At 42.8% G+C, this 19,010-nt stretch overlaps 1 protein-coding gene and 1 long non-coding RNA gene across 6 annotated transcripts in view; one reads left to right on the top strand and one right to left on the bottom strand.

Annotated features, from left to right (window-relative positions):
- The window catches only part of MYO1B (myosin IB), a 147,291-nt gene that overhangs the window by 32,571 nt on the left and 95,710 nt on the right, over positions 1-19,010 (bottom strand). For all 5 annotated transcript variants that reach the window (XM_081201904.1, XM_081201905.1, XM_081201906.1 and 2 more), the window contains 10 exons: positions 16,604-16,702; positions 16,293-16,396; positions 14,703-14,850; positions 14,440-14,558; positions 13,338-13,424; positions 13,041-13,106; positions 9,316-9,420; positions 6,866-6,928; positions 4,109-4,309; positions 2,818-3,044 (listed from right to left, as the gene is read on the bottom strand). In XM_081201904.1, coding sequence (XP_081058030.1) covers positions 2,818-3,044; positions 4,109-4,309; positions 6,866-6,928; positions 9,316-9,420; positions 13,041-13,106; positions 13,338-13,424; positions 14,440-14,558; positions 14,703-14,850; positions 16,293-16,396; positions 16,604-16,702 — 1,219 coding nt within the window. The remainder of the gene's footprint in view (positions 1-2,817; positions 3,045-4,108; positions 4,310-6,865; positions 6,929-9,315; positions 9,421-13,040; positions 13,107-13,337; positions 13,425-14,439; positions 14,559-14,702; positions 14,851-16,292; positions 16,397-16,603; positions 16,703-19,010) is intronic.
- Positions 4,343-5,754, top strand: LOC308582394. Its single transcript, XR_014005647.1, has 2 exons — positions 4,343-4,406; positions 5,027-5,754. It is a non-coding gene; the product is annotated as an uncharacterized lncRNA (long non-coding RNA).

Genomic DNA, 19,010 nt, shown 5'->3' with positions numbered 1-19,010 from the left:
TGATGACCTGGATTTGATGTGTAAGCTTCTCTGTAACATTCACTGCACCAGAGATATAAAATAAGGAGTCCTTTTGCTCTTCCACAGTTGTGCTATCACTAGTCTACTAATTAGGTTCTAAATCTAATCATGTCTATAAGGAAAAGTGATTTTTAACCTTCCTGGTTTGTAATTCTGTTCAAGCTTACAACCGCCTCCCTCAGAGTCTAATGGTGAAAATAGCATTGATTTTGGTGTTTAACAGCTGTTTGCCCCACAGTAGTGTTGATCTCCTTGAGTACTTCATCCCAAAGTCTTGCTAGATATGGGCACTTCCACCACAGATGAATGCATGTACCCCACTGACCCATAACCCCTCCAGCAGTCTGGGGACATCGTAGCCAGCATGTGTATGAACCTCATTGTGCTTTAATATGATCTGTGGGTTTTTATGTATTCTCTCTGACATACAGGGAACCAGTCCCAGCACCTTCATTTTCCAGAAGCTATCCCATTGATTAGGTAGAATTTCCACCTCTCTATCTCCCACTCAAATCACCCTACGGCCTTCCACCTTTGCTCTTCTGCTACTGCAGAAGATATATCTGGAATCAGGTCCCTCCGTTCATCCGCTGAACCCAAAACTAATGCCACAAACTGTGAGAGAGACTTTTAGTACCTTGCTCCCAAATCTCCCTGTTGGAAATAAAGTAACAGCTTGGATGGGCATTAAGCCAGTTGAGTTCAACACTGGCTAATCAATCTCTCAAATACTCATCTGTAAATGGATAGGTGTTATACAGAAGGCCTTAAGCTGGTACAGTCTCTCTCCTATGAGTCCCTGAAATTGTGTTTCTCTGTCTGCACTGTAGAAGGGTGAATGATTTAATATATCAGTACCAGGGGCACCTAACTGGGATAAATTTGGATTGCCATGCTTTCTAGACTGCAAAACATGCACCATGTGAACACATTACGATGCTTTGCAATTGTATGGGAGTTTATTGTTAGGGAAAGGTTGTGCCTGCAGAGCGACTGTCTCTGATCCTGATCATCCCATGCCCAACAAGACCTTGCCTTTATCACCCAGTATAAAAAAAATTAAGTGACATTACTGACAAGCTTTGTTTTTTTATTTTAAAAAAAGTTTAGGTGGAATTCCTCATGCCATATGGATTGTCCTTCTGCATAGTAAATCACAAGCCAGCCTGGCCCTTTCATTCTCAGAAAATAAATTTATTAATGGAAGCTTGCAATTTTCAAAGAACCTTTCCCGGAATTACAAATGAGAAACACCTGAAACATAAATAACAGCTTGGGGAGGTTTGACATTTTTATTGCTATTCTGCCTAAAAGGGACAACTTTCAGCTTATCCAGCTTTTTGTTTCTTTCCTAATTCTTCTGAGCACTGAGCATAAGTTTAAGGCACAAAGTTTACTTAGATCTTTTGGAATCTGAACTCCCAGATCTCAAGAGTGATTTAACGTAAGGTGGGATCCCCATAGCGCACTTGGCCTGTGATTTGGGAGCCATATTTACACTACAGGCTTCTCATAATGAACTTTTAACCTTGCAACCACCCCATACCATGCCAACTCCTTAATTATATCTGGTAAGACCTCTATCGGGTCTTACAGCATTATCACAGTGTCATCAACAAATGAACTTAGATGTTCTCTGCCTTCTATGGTGTACCTTGTAACCCCATCATTCCCCTGCAATGTAAATGTTGAAGGGCTTGGGAGATGATAAATAACAACAACAACAACAACAACAACAACAACAACAACAACAACAATAAATATATTTATACCCCGCCCATCTGGCTGAGTTTCCCCAGCCACTCTGGGCAGCTTCCAATCGAGTGTTAAAAAGAATACAGCATCAAATATTAAAAACTTCCCTGAACAGGGCTGCCTTCAAATGTCTTTTAAAGAGAAGATAGCTGCTTATTTCCTTCACATCTGAAGGGAGGGCGTTCCACAGGGCAGGCGCCACTACTGAGAAGGCCCTCTGTCTGGTTCCCTGTAACCTCACTTCTTGCAATGAGGGAGCCATCAAAAGGCCTTCGGTGCTGGATCTCAGTGTCCGGGCAGAATGATGGGGGTAGAGACGCTCCTTCAGGTATACAGGACCGAGGCCGTTTAGGGCTTTAAAGGTCAGCACCAACACTTTGAATTGTGCTCGGAAACATACTGGGAGCCAATGCAGATCTCTCAGGACCGGTGTTATGTGGTCCCGGCGGCCACGCCCAGTCACCAGTCTAGCTGTTGCATTCTGGATTAGTTGTAGTATCCCGGTCACTTTCAAAGGTAGCCCCACGTAGAGCGCATTGCAGTAGTCCAAGCGGGAGATAACTAGAGCATGCACCACTCTGGCGAGACAGTCCATGGGCAGGTAGGGTCTTAGCCTGCGTACCAGATGGAGCTGGTAAACAGCTGCCCTGGACACAGTATTGACCTACGCCTCCATGGACAGCTGTGAGTCCAAAATGACTCCCAGGCTGCGCACCTGGTCCTTCAGGGGCACAGTTACCCCATAAAACAAATAGGGCAGTCCAGAGACACCCCTGTTTAATATGTGAACAAAGTTCAAGGAAAATCCGCCCACCCCCCAATCATTGGTTTTCACTACTGCCCATTAAGTACTAAATAAGTTTTGTTATAGCACACGTAATTCCACCCCCAGATACAGTAATTTCAAAAACTTTTAGAAAGACAAAAAGCCCATTCGAGTTGGTCAAATGCTTCATGTGGCTCCAGCATTTTCAGTAGCAATGAGTTACTGTTTCATTATGCTGCATAACAAGGCCAGGGAACTGATTCCTTGAAGGTTACCTGATGTAGTTGGGATTTTTGGTCTGCAAGTTCTTCATCAAGGTTGCCACGGAAGCCTTGAACTGCGAACCTGCGGTTGGGGGCCTCTTTAGGTTAATCTTGGCCGGGTTTCCTTCTGGGAAGAGTGCTTTAATGAGGGAGTGGTTGGCCCTCCACATGGCCTGGGACAGGTCGCGGTAAAGCAGGTCGTTATTCTTGTCGACAAATCCTTCTACCTGATACATCACCTAACAATGCGAATCAAGAGTGTCTCAATGAACAAGAGATAATCAATCCAAGGGAGGGGGGGGAACAAAAGTCAAGAACAAATGGCTAATGCCTCCAAAATATTAATGCTGCATGTCAGAGGCGCTGGGTCCTGCCCAACTTTGAGGGTGCCCAGTGCACACATGTGTTATCACAAGGTGACAGGAAGCTACAAGACCTGCCACAGTCGTGGTTAGGCCCGGAGAGGCCTGCCACAATCGCAGGAAGGACTGACAGGGCCTGCCGCAGCAGCAAGTAGACCCGGTGAGGCCCGTCGCAGGCTGTGAAATATTGATGGGGTCAGGCCCCCTCCTTGAAAAATTCGGGGAGGAGGCTGTTCGGCCCCCCGGCCCCCCTAGATGGTTCCCCTGCTGCATGTTAAGTAAACTATATTAACACAGACCACAAATTTCCCTTGCCTTAAGCCCCTTCCTAGGGACGCAGGTGGCACTGTGGGTTAAACCACAGAGCCTAGCACTTGCTGATCAGAAGGTCGGCAGTTCAAATCCCTGCGATGGGGTGAGCTCCCGTTGCTTGGTCCCTGCTCCTGCCAACCTAGCAGTTCGAAAGCACGTCAAAGTGCAAGTAGATAAATAGGTACCGCTCCAGCGGGAAGGTAAACTCCGTTTCCGTGTGCTGCTCTGGTTCGCCAGAAGTTGCTTAGTCATGCTGGCCACATGACCCGGAAGCTGTACGCCGGCTCCCTCGGCCAATAAAGCGAGATGAGCGCCGCAACCCCAGAGTCTGCCACGACTAGACCTAATGGTCAGGGGTCCCTTTACCTTTACCTTTAAGCCCCTTCCTGATCTCAGTTGTGTGCACCATAAACAAAAGAGAGAAGCTACTTTAAACGGTGTTCTGGCTAATCTCTTCATGACTGGGATGGCTGCAGTGGAAACATGAAGGAAGGCTGTATCTGCAGTAATTTGTGCATCTCTTTTTTCGGCTCACTATCTCACCTTGGGACATCTACAGCAAGCATGCTTTCAAGTTGCCCAAAGCTGGAATGTTAGCCTTGTGTATAAAACCATACAACGTGCATTACCTTGCCAGCATAATGCTGGATTCTGAAGCAACAGTGGGGCAGGGAAGTGTCGTTCAGGAAGCGTGAACATTTGCTCATCCTGCTCTCAAAGTGCTGGTGAGTGGCGCAGACCTGGTTCAACTTCTCTAAGAATGTGTCGTCCGTAACAGCTCCTGGCCGCAAGCATTCTTCATCCAGCATGGCTAGAATTCCATTCTGATTCTGTTGTGCAACAATAAGGTTCATTCCGTGTGAGATGGGCATAAATATTCTATGCATCCCTTAAGGTTCACAGTAAATGAATGGCAAACTAAAGCAGGTAATTAGCAAGTCAAATTTCGAGTCAGAATGCAAAATTGAAAGCCTGCGTGTATGTCTGCCCTACACAGTCCTTTCCACATTAAAAGGCATTTATTCAGATTAGATTAACTTGATATGCTGAGCACAACTAAAACTTCGAACTAGGATTTACCTGGACATGTCCAAATTTTATTGATTTATTTAACAACATTTATATACAGCAGTTTCCAAAAAAAAGGCTACATATTTCTCCAACTTTACCAGGGTGTTGTTTTATAACATTGTAGAGTTGGAAGGGACCCCGAAGTCCAACCCCTTGCAATTCAGAACCCCAACTTAGGGCTTGAACCTGTTCGTTACTTCCTAGGTACTTCCCCATTCGAATGATCAGGAGCTCACCAAGTTAGTGGCTAAATATCTCTATTTGGTTTTTTGTCGTCGAAATACATTGCAGACGTCTGATCTCCCTGGAGACCTAGAGATGTGACGAGAGACTGCTCTGCCTCCTTTCTTTTAGCAAATGTTTTGTGCCACTGGGGAAGTGGTAATTCTGTATTGATTTGTTTTGGATGTTTGCATGTGATGCTAATAAAAGGTTTGATGATGATGATGATGATGGTGTACTTCCCCATTCTTCAGGTCTCCAGACACTGAGGCCCAAGAGATGTCACAAAATTCAGGATGGAATTTGCACCCTTTTGCTTGGAGGAAACCCCTTCTAATGCCCTATTCCCCTGAGATCAGAGAGGAGGAGAAAGGCTCCCTCAATGTGGTGCTTGGCAACAGCATCACTGAGCAGATGAATCTCTTCTTCCTCTTCCTGATGAGATGTGGAATAGGACAGTGTCTCTTAGCTGCAAATTTCTAAGTGTGTATCATCCACTGGTAGCACACCTATTCTTTTCCATTTTAAAATCCATGCCTTTTATTTCAACTGTTCCTTCTCAAATCCTTGTGATTTGAACTTCCGATACAAAGCTCAGCTATGATCCAAAGCGAGACAGTTGAAGGAAGACGCTGGTGTCTCTGTCTCATTTTTTCTGTCTGGTGATGCTGGCTAAAGAACTGCTCCAGATTTCACCGTTGTCAAGGAACTAATGAGACTTTAAAGTGTGGGTAGTCAACAGGAGCTGCTGTCTGAAAGTACATGCTGTATTTGAAACATACACTGAAAGACGCAAAGCGTTCCATTTAGCATTCAAAAGAGAAATGTTATTTATTGGGAAAGGAAACCTTTTTTAAAAGCTTGCCACCTAATCCTCAAGAACAATGTTACCTTCATCTACTGTTCTGTTGGGAGCCGCCCAGAGTGGCTGAGGCAACCCAGTCAGGTGGGTGAAATACAAATAATAAAATTATTATTATTATTATTATTGCTGCAATACACAGAGAAGTTAACGAGACATGGACATTGGACGGTGTCTCCATCAGCCTGCTCCCCTTAATCGTCATCTGCAGCAGCCATTCCATCAGGGTAGGAGAGAGCAAGACAGGAAGGACTGCAGGGCCTCTGCTGAAAAACTAGCAACCTTTGGCTCCTCCACTCCTTGAAGTCTTTCCATTCTGGCTGGTCATTCTACAAACTCTGCAACTAAGAAACGGTTGCTGCACATTCTTTTTTCCTCCTCTTCTCCCAATCCCTTTTCCTTTTGTGTTGTGTCTTTTAGATTATAAACTTGAGGGAATATAATGTCTTCTCACTGACACTTGTAAGGCGCTCTGAGAGCAGGGTTTTTGTTGTTGTTGTTTATAATGGGTGGGAGAAAATGCTTTTTAAAAAAAACATTTTGCTCAATTTTTGAGTATTTTGCTCAATTCCACCCTTCAGAATGCTTTAATACAAGCTTCTCCAGGCTAATGCCCTCCAGATCTTGCACCCATCATCCCTGACTGTTGGCAATGCCAGCAGAGACTGCTGGCGCTGCAGTCGAAAAATCTCATCTGAAAGACACCAGGTTGGGGAAAGGTGGGCAAACAACACTATATACAGTGATAATTCCTTACTCCTTAAAGCACTATGCCACAAAACATTCTTCGGAACTAAATAAATCATTATCATTATTATTTAAATTTTTACGGCACCCTTCATCCGATGATCACAGGGAGGTTCACAATATAAAAACACAAAAAATGCATGCCATACATAGTTGTCAACTTTTCCCTTTTCTTGCGAGGAATCCTATTCGGAATAAGGGAATTTCCCTTAAAAAAAGGGGGAAACGTTGACGGCTATGATACCATAATAAAACACTAAAACAATACCTCATCCCCAGTTTTAAACGCCATAGATGGGAGAAGAGGAATGCTTTTACCTGGCGCCTAAAGATGCATAATGAAGATGGCCGGCTTCCCTCCCTGGGGAAAGCATTCCACAGTCAGGGAGCCACCACAGAGAAGGCCTGTTCTCATGTGGCAGTCATCAAATCAAAAGAATGAGAACATTCCATAAAATTTCATTTTTCTATAGTTATGACTTACATTTTCTATTAGGTCGCAAATTACAGCATTGTTGAAGTATTCAATGTGCGTCCACTCAATACCCTATAGAAATAAAACACAAATTGAAGAAGAAAACCATGGCAGGGAGGCACTTTGAAGGCACTCTGCTAAAATTTCACTCATTCCAACTAGAGCATATTTTAGTAAGCTAGGGGATTGCCTTCTTTTATTCCTAGCACAATACCCCAGTTCCTCTGAGCCCTAATAAGGCCACTGAAGACAACGAACCCTTAAGGGCGTATGTGCTTTAATCGCTTAAACAGGCTTGACACCCACTTTTAAATTACAAGGAATTAAGGGCTAGTGGGAAGCCCCACAAGGCAGGCACCCAGAGCCAGGATCACACCAAGATGATAGTGACCACCAATATATGAATCTCCTTTGGCGAAAGTGAGTTGAACTATTATGATATGGGGTGGGGGTGGGGGGTGGGTCTGCAGTTTAAAGGAAACGAAGGGCTGTATCCCCTTCTCCTTGTCACAGCAATTTGTGATCGTCGGGACTTCAGCACTATGTCAAAACTTCAGAAGCTGCTAATATTGCTGGAGCAAGATGAGCGTCCTTGAACAGCTGCCAGGTTTGCTTTCCATTCCATTCCCCAATCTGTGTCAATTTCCCATGCACTTAACTGAAACAGAGCCAAAGCCCTTTTAGTGCAAAGCTTTGGGTCAATAATGTTTTTGTGCATCTTGGGAGCGTTTCCAAGGAAATTGACAATTTCATCTCAAGAACTGCTGGTGTGTTTTTCTCCTGCCTTCAGCCTTCATCTTGAGACAGAGATGACAAGCTGAAATAACACAGTCAGCATAGGCTATGCAGCCCACTTTGGTGGTGGTCAAGCATTTTTGCAAGTACGTCACAAACCAAACCCGAAGAGATGCTTACCGCCACCCAAGTGCATATGGCAATATAAATGCAGCTTTCCCCTCCCCAATGTTTCTGAGGTTTTGTCTCTAACCTACTACTGTCCACAATTGTTGAAAAGGGTTTCAGTTGTGCAAACCAGTTACTGTTTTTGCTTTACATACAAAAGTGGCCAATCCATGGTTGTCCAAGGAAGATGTAACACTGGGGGGCGAAGCTAGAAGCATAGCCCTTCTCCAAAGTATACACAGTGGTACCTTGGGTTACAAACACCTCAGGTTACAAACACTTTGGGTTACAGACTCCGCTAACCAGGAAGCAGTACCTCGGGTTAAGAACTTTACCTCAGGATGAGAACAGAAATTGCGCTGCGGCAGCAGCAGGAGGCCCCATTAGCTAAAGTGGTACCTCAGGTTAAGAACAATTTCAGGTTAATAACAGACCTCCGTAACAAATTAAGTTCGTAACCAGAGGTACCACTGTACAGCTATGCCCTACAAGTAACTTGTGAACAGGGCTATAGGTTCATACACCAAAATCATTGTGTGGCCAAATGTCTGAAATTTAACTTCGGTACTTTCACCTGCCAACTTGCCATCAGAATTGCAGTGTTAAATAAATGCAGCTACAAGGTATTTAGATTAGTCCATCTATAACATGTAAACAAAGTCGCTTATGAGCTTGGGATTTTAGGCAAACCAGATTTGGAATGTGTTCGTTTCTAAAAAAGAATCTAAAAGAATATAGTGTCTATATTCTATATCTGGAATATATCTATATACAGAATATACCTACAGTAATGCCTCCGCAACCATCTGCCTCATCTAGCATCCGCGGCAAACCCGGAAGTACCAGAACGGGTTACTTCCGGGTTTGCTGCTTGCCCATGTGCAGAAGCGCAAACTGCCCCGCGCATGTGCGCAAACACGGTGCTTTGCCCTGCGTCCTTTTCAACTAGCGGCCGGGGCTCCGGAATGGATCCCGGTCGCAAAACAAGGCACCAGTGTATAAGCATAAAATTGACTTTGGTTACTGGATTCTAGTAGACTGTCTAAATATTGTGGAGAAGTGTAAGGAGCCTGGGGAAAGTCAGGAAGAAAATGCGGGTTAATGTCAGTACTATTTTTCTAGAAAAAGAGGTACCGTTGTTCTCTTATAATGACAATGGCACCCACCTGAGAGGTGCCAGAACTGAGTTTCGGCAAGTTCTAGCTGAAAAATAGCCCTGGGTAGAGTCGAGCCCAGTGAATCTCCTCTCTAACTGCCAACTTTGGATGCCATCGCCCACTCCACAAAACCATTTTGTGTCAACAGGATACTCTTTCCACCTGGAGTAGAGACTTCACCTTAAATCAGTGTCTTTTCAACTGCCTATCTGGTTTCAGGGCTACTACTAATGCCTCACAAACAGAACATCAACATGGTAGTTCTGTTTTGTACCTGAAAAGGTCATCGCAACCATCAAGGAAAAACATGTTAAAAGCTATTAAGGCAAACAGCAACAAGGACAAGGATTGTAGGTGCACAGAGGCAGATAGGTAAACAAGGAAACAAATGGGTTTTACCTCTCGTATGTACTCTTCTTGCTCTTCCTTCAAGGTAAGCTCAATGAAGATCTGCTGCAGCTTCTCGTTGCAGTAGTTAATAATGAACTGCTCAAAGCTGTTATCCTACAAAAGAAAGTTGGGAAAGAGTGACAATGGAGGCACATGGAAGCCTGGCAGCATATTTATCCAGAGATGAGACCTATCCAAATCTCTGGCCTGCAAGCAGATTTTTGCAAGGGGACTACCTTCTGGGATTTTAATATGATATGCACCTATTCCATGCATGACAGGATTTTTATATATGCCTGAAGACCATTTGCTAATCACTCTTCGTACTGGGTGCTTGGTTCAGGAGTACTACAGGTAGACGACTTTTACTCACCAGAAAGAAAGTCAAAATTTCCCCTAAAAACAGCCTACCCAAAAGAAGTTACAGGGCTAGAAATACACACAGATTCACAGCATGTGAGCCCATAATTATGTTAATGACAAAAGCCTTGTTCGGACAATCGTATCTCAGTTTAACAAGCAGTGACACAAGCCCCACGGCTCCTTCCTTCCCTGTATGAGCAAGCAAACCATGAGGTCTTCAGCTGACCATAGCTTCCTGTTTAATCTGAATCAGGAAAACTATGCATATCAAGCACTGGACCAAGCCAGGATATTAAACTATGGTTTGAAGTGGATTTTTAAGATCCTGCCTTGCTCAACAGCTGGAAAACAAAGTTTCCCAGAAGGCTGAAATGATAAATCGTTATTCATTAGAGGCTTCCTGGTTTAATTGCTGCTGGAAAGAGGGAGATGCATGCACAGGAAAAAGGCTGGTTCATAACCCAGATTATTAAAATGAGGCATGATCATCCAAACCAGCTATAAAACATTTAATGCTTGCATCGGTCGTTACTACATCTTCCAAGTGAGGTGCTCAGACAAGAGAAGTCATTATCACAAGCAGAAAATGGATGCTGTGATAGATGGGCCTTGGGCCTGATCCAGCAGCCTCTTCTTATGTTCTATTTTATGGTTCTACTTTATTTATTGAATGGTTCGCTCTTTTTTTTTTTTTTACTTTTGTAAACCACTTTAATATTTTTTGAGGTGACATAGCAGTACAGTGGTGCCTCGCAAGACGAAAAGAATCTGTGATTCTCTTCGTCTAGCGGTTTTTTCGTCTTGCGAAGCAAGCCCATTGACGGATTAGCGGATTAGCGCTATTAGAGGCTTTTAGCGGCTTATCTGCTGATCGGATCAGCTGATAAGCGGCTTAGCGGCTTAGAAAAAGGGGGGGAAGGAAAAAAAACCAGCAGGAACTCGCAAGACATTGTCGTCTTGCGAAGCAAGTCCATAGGAAATTCGTTTTCTGAAGCACCTCCAAAACGGAAAACTCTTTCGCCTAGCGAGTTTTCCGTCTTGCGAAGCATTCGTCTTGCGGGGCACCACTGTATATAAATATTTTCAAATAAATAAATAAAAACAATAAAAAAGAGCATCTGTTAGGTGTGTTTTCCAGGATAGAATGCATGCATATACCTACATACCTACATACCTACATACCTACATACATACATATATATAATATAGTCTGTATCAAATGTTGTTCTTCCCTGAGGATAATACTTGATGACATCTGATGAAGTGGACACTAGTCAATTAAAACTTATGTCATATAACATTGTTGGGCCAAACTATACAGTCGTACCTTCAAAGTCAAATGGAATCCGTTCCGGAAGTCCGTTCGACTTCCAAAATGTTCAGAAACCAAAGCATGGCTTCCGATTGGCTGCAGGAAGCTCCTGCAGCCAATCAGAAGCCATGGAAGCCCCGTCGGACGTTCGGCTTCCAAAAATAGTTCGCAAACCGGAACAGTCACTTCCGGGTTTCGATTGTTTGGGAGCCAAAACGCGTTCGGGAACTAAGATGTTCAACTTCTGAGGTACATGATGTTATAATACAACCTCTCTCTCTCTCTCTCTCTCTCTCTCTCTCTCTCTCTCTCTCTTGAAGTGTTACAAAGTAGCCCCTAAAATCCAGCTTTTTTAATATAAGGGTGATAGCCAGTATCTGAAAAACAAAGTTCTGAAGATAAGGGATGTTTTGTTTTGTTTTGTTTTGTTTTGTTTTGTTTTGTTTTGTTTTGAAAAGGCAATAGAATGAGCTGGCAGGGTAGCTGACAATTATCAGGAGTGCAACATTCTGGAAGGACAGGGACGGGACGGGGTTGCAACTGTGGCAATGGGAGGCTTCTTCCAAAACCAAACACCTGCTTCAGAGGATGGATTAACCCTTAGGATGACAGCAAGGGAACAGAAAGACACACATCATATGAGCTGTGCATCACCACCTCACCTGAGATACCATCTGCAATAAAATAGAATCCTGCACGCTATATGCAAAGATGTAATTAACATCCTGTTTACCTTGGCCCTTAATTTAAGGCACCACAATTCTCTTGTGTCACCTTTCAATTTGATTTTTCATATCATATTGGTTTTTTAAAGCAGTGGCTGCCTAGACTCCTCCACGGTAAGTTAAGAATGTTGAGGATGATTCATTTAAAGCCTTTGCCATTGACTTTAATAGAAACAGGATTGATGCCTAAAACGACACTGCCACCCTCTTATAATTTATTTTATCCATGAGAAGCATATTGTTCTCTCCTCATATATTAAAATTCACATTTGTCCTTGCTGAATTTCAGCATATTAATGTTAGATGTCAGCTCAGCAGAAGAATCTTGTATTTCACTGTCTCATATTTCCGTCTACTCTACCTCTCTGTATTGCTAAGCCAATTAAAAAAAGGCAATATGGGTTGTAGGGACTGTTTTATGCCTCTTCCCTTCTGGCTGAAAAGGGGGGGAAATTGAGCTATGAAAAACATTTTGGATGGAACAGTCACAGATAAGCCTGACTATAAGAAGCTGCAGTATATGTATTATATTCCTGGCATAATAGCCTTGGGCAGACACAAATTAACCTGACATCTCTCCTTGATCTGAAATGCACGGTTTGTTTTGCTTTCAATCTAGGTATAACCTTAATACTAAAAAAAAATGCCATTCAAAGGGCACAGGAACAAATCGCCAGAATTCAGAATTTTGAGATTAAGTGTACGCACATTGCTAAATCAATATAAACTTTGGGCATTGCTTGTCCAATCTGATTTCTCATTGTGCATGATCTACAAGAGGAGGGAACTGAGCAAAATTAGCATTTTAGCCCTCTACATTATGAGTTATTACTACTTCCTTAAAATTTTAAATTTAAACATTTATATGCCACCTTTATGTCAGAAACTCTTAGGAAGCTGAATGCAAAACCTAAAAACAGTGAGTCTTTTTCTGTGTGTATGATATGTAAGTGGTGACCAGGGTTTTGGTCTGTACACTTGACATCTACCCTTATGAAGTTCACATGAAGAAAAATCAGTTTTATTTCCTCACACCTTTCCATGTCTACTGCTGATGAAATTTAGGCTTTTTTAAAAAATACTGAACCATATTTTATCTGGTTGTTCTTTTAGAGTTGTTCTGCCTTGATATTTCAGGGTTCGTTTTAATGTTTTGCTGTTGTTTCCAAGTTACCTATTTTTTCACTTTTTTGCACTGATTGTACCTGCTTCTTGGTAGTCATTTTATTGTAGGCTGGCTTGAGAAACTTTGTTGAAAAGTCTGGTTCAAAACAGAATGAATAATTCACTATATCTTGCTACAAAGCATGAAGATTACAGTCAGAGCAAAGTACCTCAAAAATTTCAAAGCCGTAGATGTCCAAAACGCCCATGACTTTCTTTCTTACTTTCATTTGTGCCTTAAGAAAACAAAAGTTATTTTCAGATGTTTATTAAATTCAGCAAAGAGGCAGCATTCTATGAAAATCATCATTATGACACAGAGGAAAAGCAGGGGTCAATTATATGAGTACATCTATTGTTTTCCTGCTAAAAAAACTTTGCATTATTATGCCACAAACTGATGAGCATCTAGTTTAACTTGTCAGGCTTATTTGTTCTAAGTATACAGGATTTCAAAGAACACTAACCTTAATGCTCTCATTGATTCTGGTAACAAGCCAGGAAAACAGTCTACTGTAAAGATTCTTTGCCAGTGCATCCCGTGCATAGTATGCCTAATTAAAGAAGAAGAAAAGACACACAAATATTAGAAACATTTGGGGTTGGCCCAGGACTTTTTCTGGCTCTGACACAACATAAGGAGGAGCAAATCCACACACACAAGTATTGCCTGTCAAATTATGAATATAAACAAACAGGCGTGCTTTGCAGAAGTCATGATACACAAGGGAATTTTCTAATGAATTGTTTTGAAGTTGTCATTAAATCGTTATTACATCAATCTCCCACTCTGCTTCTGTAAGAAAGGCGTAGGATTCTCAGGCTGTTTCCCATACAGGTAGCGACTAGTCCTTGATCTGAGCTTTAGGCTGCATCCTGTACCTTCAAGCTAAAGTCCATTTCCCATGCAGAACGTACCTTATCAGCAAAAATGAAACGTATTTTTCGTTCCAAAAGACGCACACTTTTCCTCTTAAAAACTAAGGGGAAATGTCTGTGCATCTTATAGAGCGAATGTGTGGTCCCTGGAGCTAAATTGCCAGAGTGCATTTCTGTGCGCTGCTCTGGTTCGCCAGAAGCGGCTTAGTCATGCTGGCCACATGACCCGGAAGCTGTACGCCGGCTCCCTCGGCCAATAAAGCGAGATGAGCGCCGCAACCCCAGAGTCGGTCACGACTGGACCTAATGGTCAGGGGTCCCTTTACCTTTTTTAGAGGAGACAAAGTTTAGTGTGCAGTTAAAGAATGTAATCTGAGAACCAGAATGGGGGGACCAGAGGTCATGTTGAATCCAACTACAAATTGCTACATACATCAAGCACCAACTATGGAATGAATGTTTGTTTATTTTTGTTTTTGGTTTTATTTTCTGTTGATCAATTATGTTACACAGTTTTTAAAACCAATAAAGCATAAAAAAGACATATGCAAAGTTTATCTTGACCATGTGGTCATGTGACTCCCATGTACTCTTTTCAGGTCACATTTTATTCATTGTGACAAAGGAAAATTCCCCTATGTTTTCTACCAGAAAGAAAAAAACATATTCACAGTAGTAATTCAATATTACCTGAGACACATTTAAGGTTGTAGAGACTTTCTCTTGCTTGGCTTCAACGGTGCGGAAACTGAAGGCTCTCTCCAGCACTGACTGATCAATGCCTGTCAACTCACATATTTCTTTGAGCTCTATGGAAGCAAATAATCTCAATTAAAAATCATTCCTACCTACCTAGGCAGCAAGTACATTCAGAAGTCATTGGGGGGGGGGGTTAAACCAGTTATCAAAGTGCAGATAGATTTGATTGGATCAGAATATATTATTTGAATTACCATTTTTATCCTTGATTTTACTTTCATCCAAACCATTCACTCGAGATTCAGGTTTGAATTCGATGTTTCCCAGTTTTAAGACGGCCGCGACAACTTCAAAAACTGACTGCGTTTCATGGTCCATAAACCCCACGATCTGCATGGCATTCTAGAATAGGGGAATCAAGTTTTATTCGTCGCATTGATTTCTCCTGCCTGTCCTTTCTCCAAAGAGCACAAGCTGGCATACGGTGGCAGGGCTGTCTTAAGCGTATGCGGTGCCGGGGTGCAAAGATCTGCCTGGCGTCGTCCCCCCAAGGTTGCCCAGTCCCAGGCACGCAGGAGGGCAGAGCTATCTAGCCACCTCAGCGTCTCACTGGCTCGGTTGCCCCTGAACTCACGGCGCAGAGAGAAGCAGAAGAGTCCACCGCGGCACTCCAACCGACGGGCGGGCTCTTCCCCAGACTCAGCTCCTGGGACCCGGACTCTCAGCTTGGTGCCCCTGAGAGCCCGGCGCCCGGGTGCCCCACACCCCCAGCACCCATGGGTAAGACGGCCCTGCACAGCGGTCCTCTTCCCCACCCACCTCCCCATTTCATTTTATCCTCACAACCAACTATTACAGTGGTACCTCGAGTTAAGTACTTAATTCATTCCGGAGGTCCGTTCTTAACCTGAAACTGTTCTTAACCTGAAGCACCACTTTAGCTAATGGGGCCTCCTGCTGCCGCCGCACCGCCAGAGCACAATTTCTGTTCTCATCCTGAAGCAAAGTTCTTAACCTGAAGCACTATTTCTGGGTTAGCAGAGTCTGTAACCTGAAGCGTCTGTAACCTGAAGCGTATGTAACCCGAGGTACCACTGTATTCGTTTATTTAAAATATGCTTAAATGCCCTTCAGCCTTACAGATACCAAAGCAGCATTAAACTGTGTCTTTCTGCCACTTCCAAATGCACTGAACTGGCAGGGCACAGAAACAAAGCACAACACTCATTTGGAAGTCACAATAAGCCATTGCTTATCCTGAGAGGAACGGCCTCATGTCACACCAGAGAAGGGGGAGGGAGCAGAATGAGTTCAGAAACTTTCCCTTTTAACTAACCATAGCTTGCTGTGTCATCTGAACTCAGCAAACTGTGGTTAATCTTAACTATGCCCAGTGTAAAAAAAAGTCAACTTCGAACCCTGGTTTATGAAGCTGGCTTATTTAAGGTAATAAAAGTTAAGTAAACCATAGTTTCATGTCTCGTTGATGTGGAATCCAAATGTAGCCTTTATTGTAACAAGTTTTGTAAAAAAAAAAAAAAGTAACACTCATATATTATTATTAAATACAAATTTTATTATTATTTGTAATAAATAATTTTATTTATTATTGTTATATACAAATTTATAAACCACTTCACAGCCTCAGGCCACAGAAGCTTGCTTATGGTAGCAGAAGTAACTTTTAATACCCCAAATATTATTAAACTCTTTTAATGGATCACACCATCAGATTTCATGTTTTTATGCTGCAGGGCATAATCTTCTTGGCTGACTCAACAATTTAGCAAAATTATAAAATGAAGTCAAGTTTGAACTAATACGGAATTTGCACCAATTCTTACCCGAACCGTTCTGAAATTTGCAGCATCATCTACTCCATTCACTTTTGCAGAGTCCAGGCTAAGGTAGTTGTATCGACTGAAGTCCCTCTCCAGCTTAAGTTTTTCTACGAAATGAAAACAGGCCTTGTTAACAGCTAAATTCCCTGACCCACTATTGCTCTTAATAGCAGTGAGAATTGAAGCCGCTTAACATGTATGTGCACTGAAAGGCACACAAACCACAGAAATCAATTATGGAGACTTCGATTAACTTACGCAACTTCATGTGCAATTCTATTAGACATTTAAAATACCACCAGAGTTGTACTCACTGAGCAAATCTTCCGATCCTCCAGACAATATCTGATAAAAAATGTGGAAATTCCTTTCACCTCTTGGTTGTTTAACAACACGAGACTTTTCCAACAGATCTAAAAAAACAAGATGCCACAGAAATTATTTTTCCACTCCTCTAGTCTGCCTCTCTTTTTGCCACTATCACACCTGTATCAGAGAACTGTACGAACCTATTTCCGTTATTTATTTTTTATGTAAGAGAAGTGTGGCACACTGTGGGGTTGAGTTAGATCTGCGGTCTTAAACATATCAATGAGCATTTTAGGTTGTTTTTATTCTGATTTTTCTGCTTTGTGTTAATGTTTGTCTCTGTAACTTGCTTCGAGTTCACTTTTCTGGGGGGGAAATGGCTAACAAGTAAACAGACACTTACCGTATTTGTCCATGTATAAGACGTCCCCATGTATAACACACCCCCTATCTTTGAGGACTCCAAATTAAGAAAATGGGGGGAGGATTGCCCATAGTTGTTGAGCCACTCGCACACATTGCAAAAGCCACCTATCGGCTGTCCCCTCGCCAGCAGAAGCCACCAATCGCTCGCCCAATTGCCACAGTGACAGCCAATCAACACCAGCCCTTGCCACAGCCACCAATAACACGCCCAATAGCCACCGACAATCTCTGGCTCGTGGCAGCAACCAATCCTACGTCCCATCCCCCCCATGCACTATCTGTGTATAATAATAATAATTTATTATTTATACCCCGCCCTTCTGGCTGAGTTTCCCCAGCCACTCTGGGCGGCTCCCAATCAACTGTTAAAAACAATACAACATTAAATAGTATAAGACTACTCCCATTTTTTTACGTTATTTTTTAATAACAAAGCCTTGTCTTATACACGGAAAAGTACGGTATGTTGGGACACTCTGAAACCATCACTGCAGAGCACGCCCTACCTGCTGCCATCTCTTAAATATGAAATACAATAAAGTGTGGCCGGATAATCTAGCAAAACATACACATTTTCCATCCATATTCAAACAAACGGGTGAAATGGCTCTCCTCTGGCCTTCTTCCATTACACAAATTAATCTGCTAACGTACAGTTTGAATACAGCCTGCGTCAAACCAAGGACTTAAGCTAGATTACTTTGGAAACTCTTCAAGCTTATGTCTGGGTAGAATGAATAGGGGCAATAAAAGCCCCACTCTTGCAATGACACCCAGTCATACGTAAACATATCTGTCTTTTACTCCTTCACCTTGTCTCTCAAATGCAGATTTGCTATAAGCCTCAAAGGGTGTATTTTCATGCCAAATGCAACTTATCCCCATCGGGCTACTGCTGTGTTTTACGCTACATTAACATTCAGAACAAGAAGCCGTACAATAAGGCCTATTAATATTTCAGCACATTACCAGCGGCGTTTTGTCTTCATGTCACCTGCTGCTATTAGAAAAGTAAATATACAGGGGCCTTTCCACAAAGGATGCTCAGAATGAAAGCACTGTTGTTCTGCCTCGCAGAACAGGGTAGAATGTTTAGAAAGGCAGTTTATGCTTCAATAAAGAAATCTGTAAAATGAATGTATCTCTGGAGCTTGAAGCAAGGGTATCGTTCTCCCCCTTTAAACCCAAGAATGTGCTAATGAAGTCAAGCACTAATATTTGGAGAATGCAATTTGTTATTGAAGTGTATGTTGTTGTTGTTTAGTCGTTTAGTCGTGTCTGCTTCGTGACCCCATGGACCAAAGCACGCCAGGCACTCCTGTCCTCCACTGCCTCCCGCAGTTTGGTCAAACTCATGCTGGTAGCTTCGAGAACACTGTCCAACCATCTTGTCTTCTGTCGTCCCCTTCTCCTTGTGCCCTCCATCTTTCCCAACATCAGGGTCTTTTACAGGGAGTCTTCTCTTCTCATGAGGTGGCCAAAGTATTTGAGTCTCAGCTTCAGGATCTGTCCTTCCAGTGAGCACTCAGGGCTGATTTCCTTAAGAATGGAGAGGTTTGATCTTCTTGCAGTCCATGGGACTCTCAAGAGTCTCCTCCAGCACCATAATTCAAAAGCATCAATTCTTCGGCGATCAACCTTCTTTATGGTCCAGCTCTCACTTCCATACATCACTAGTGGGAAAACCATAGCCACCACTGGGGAAAAAACCACAACTGGGAAACCCATTGAAGAGTATAGTGTGCAACATTTACGTGATCTTTGGTTTGATATGGAAAACTGTGATCCTAATCCTTTGCTGCCTTGCGGGATATCATTGGGAGAAGAAAAGGCTACGGAGTATACCCAGAGTGGAGGTCCTAAGATGGTTGGATGGTGCCCTGTACGCCTCCTTGCAGAAACTCCTGCAGCCAAGCTGGTGCCAAACATATTGCTCTGCTTTCCTTTGGAGCACATCAGTGAGGCTGGGAGGAGGGTCCTGTCGTC

Source organism: Podarcis bocagei, assembly GCF_964188305.1.
Source record: "Podarcis bocagei genome assembly, chromosome: 1".
Lineage (NCBI taxonomy): Eukaryota > Metazoa > Chordata > Lepidosauria > Squamata > Lacertidae > Podarcis > Podarcis bocagei.
Note: the sequence above shows the minus strand (reverse complement) of the source record. Positions and strands in the feature narration are given on the sequence as shown.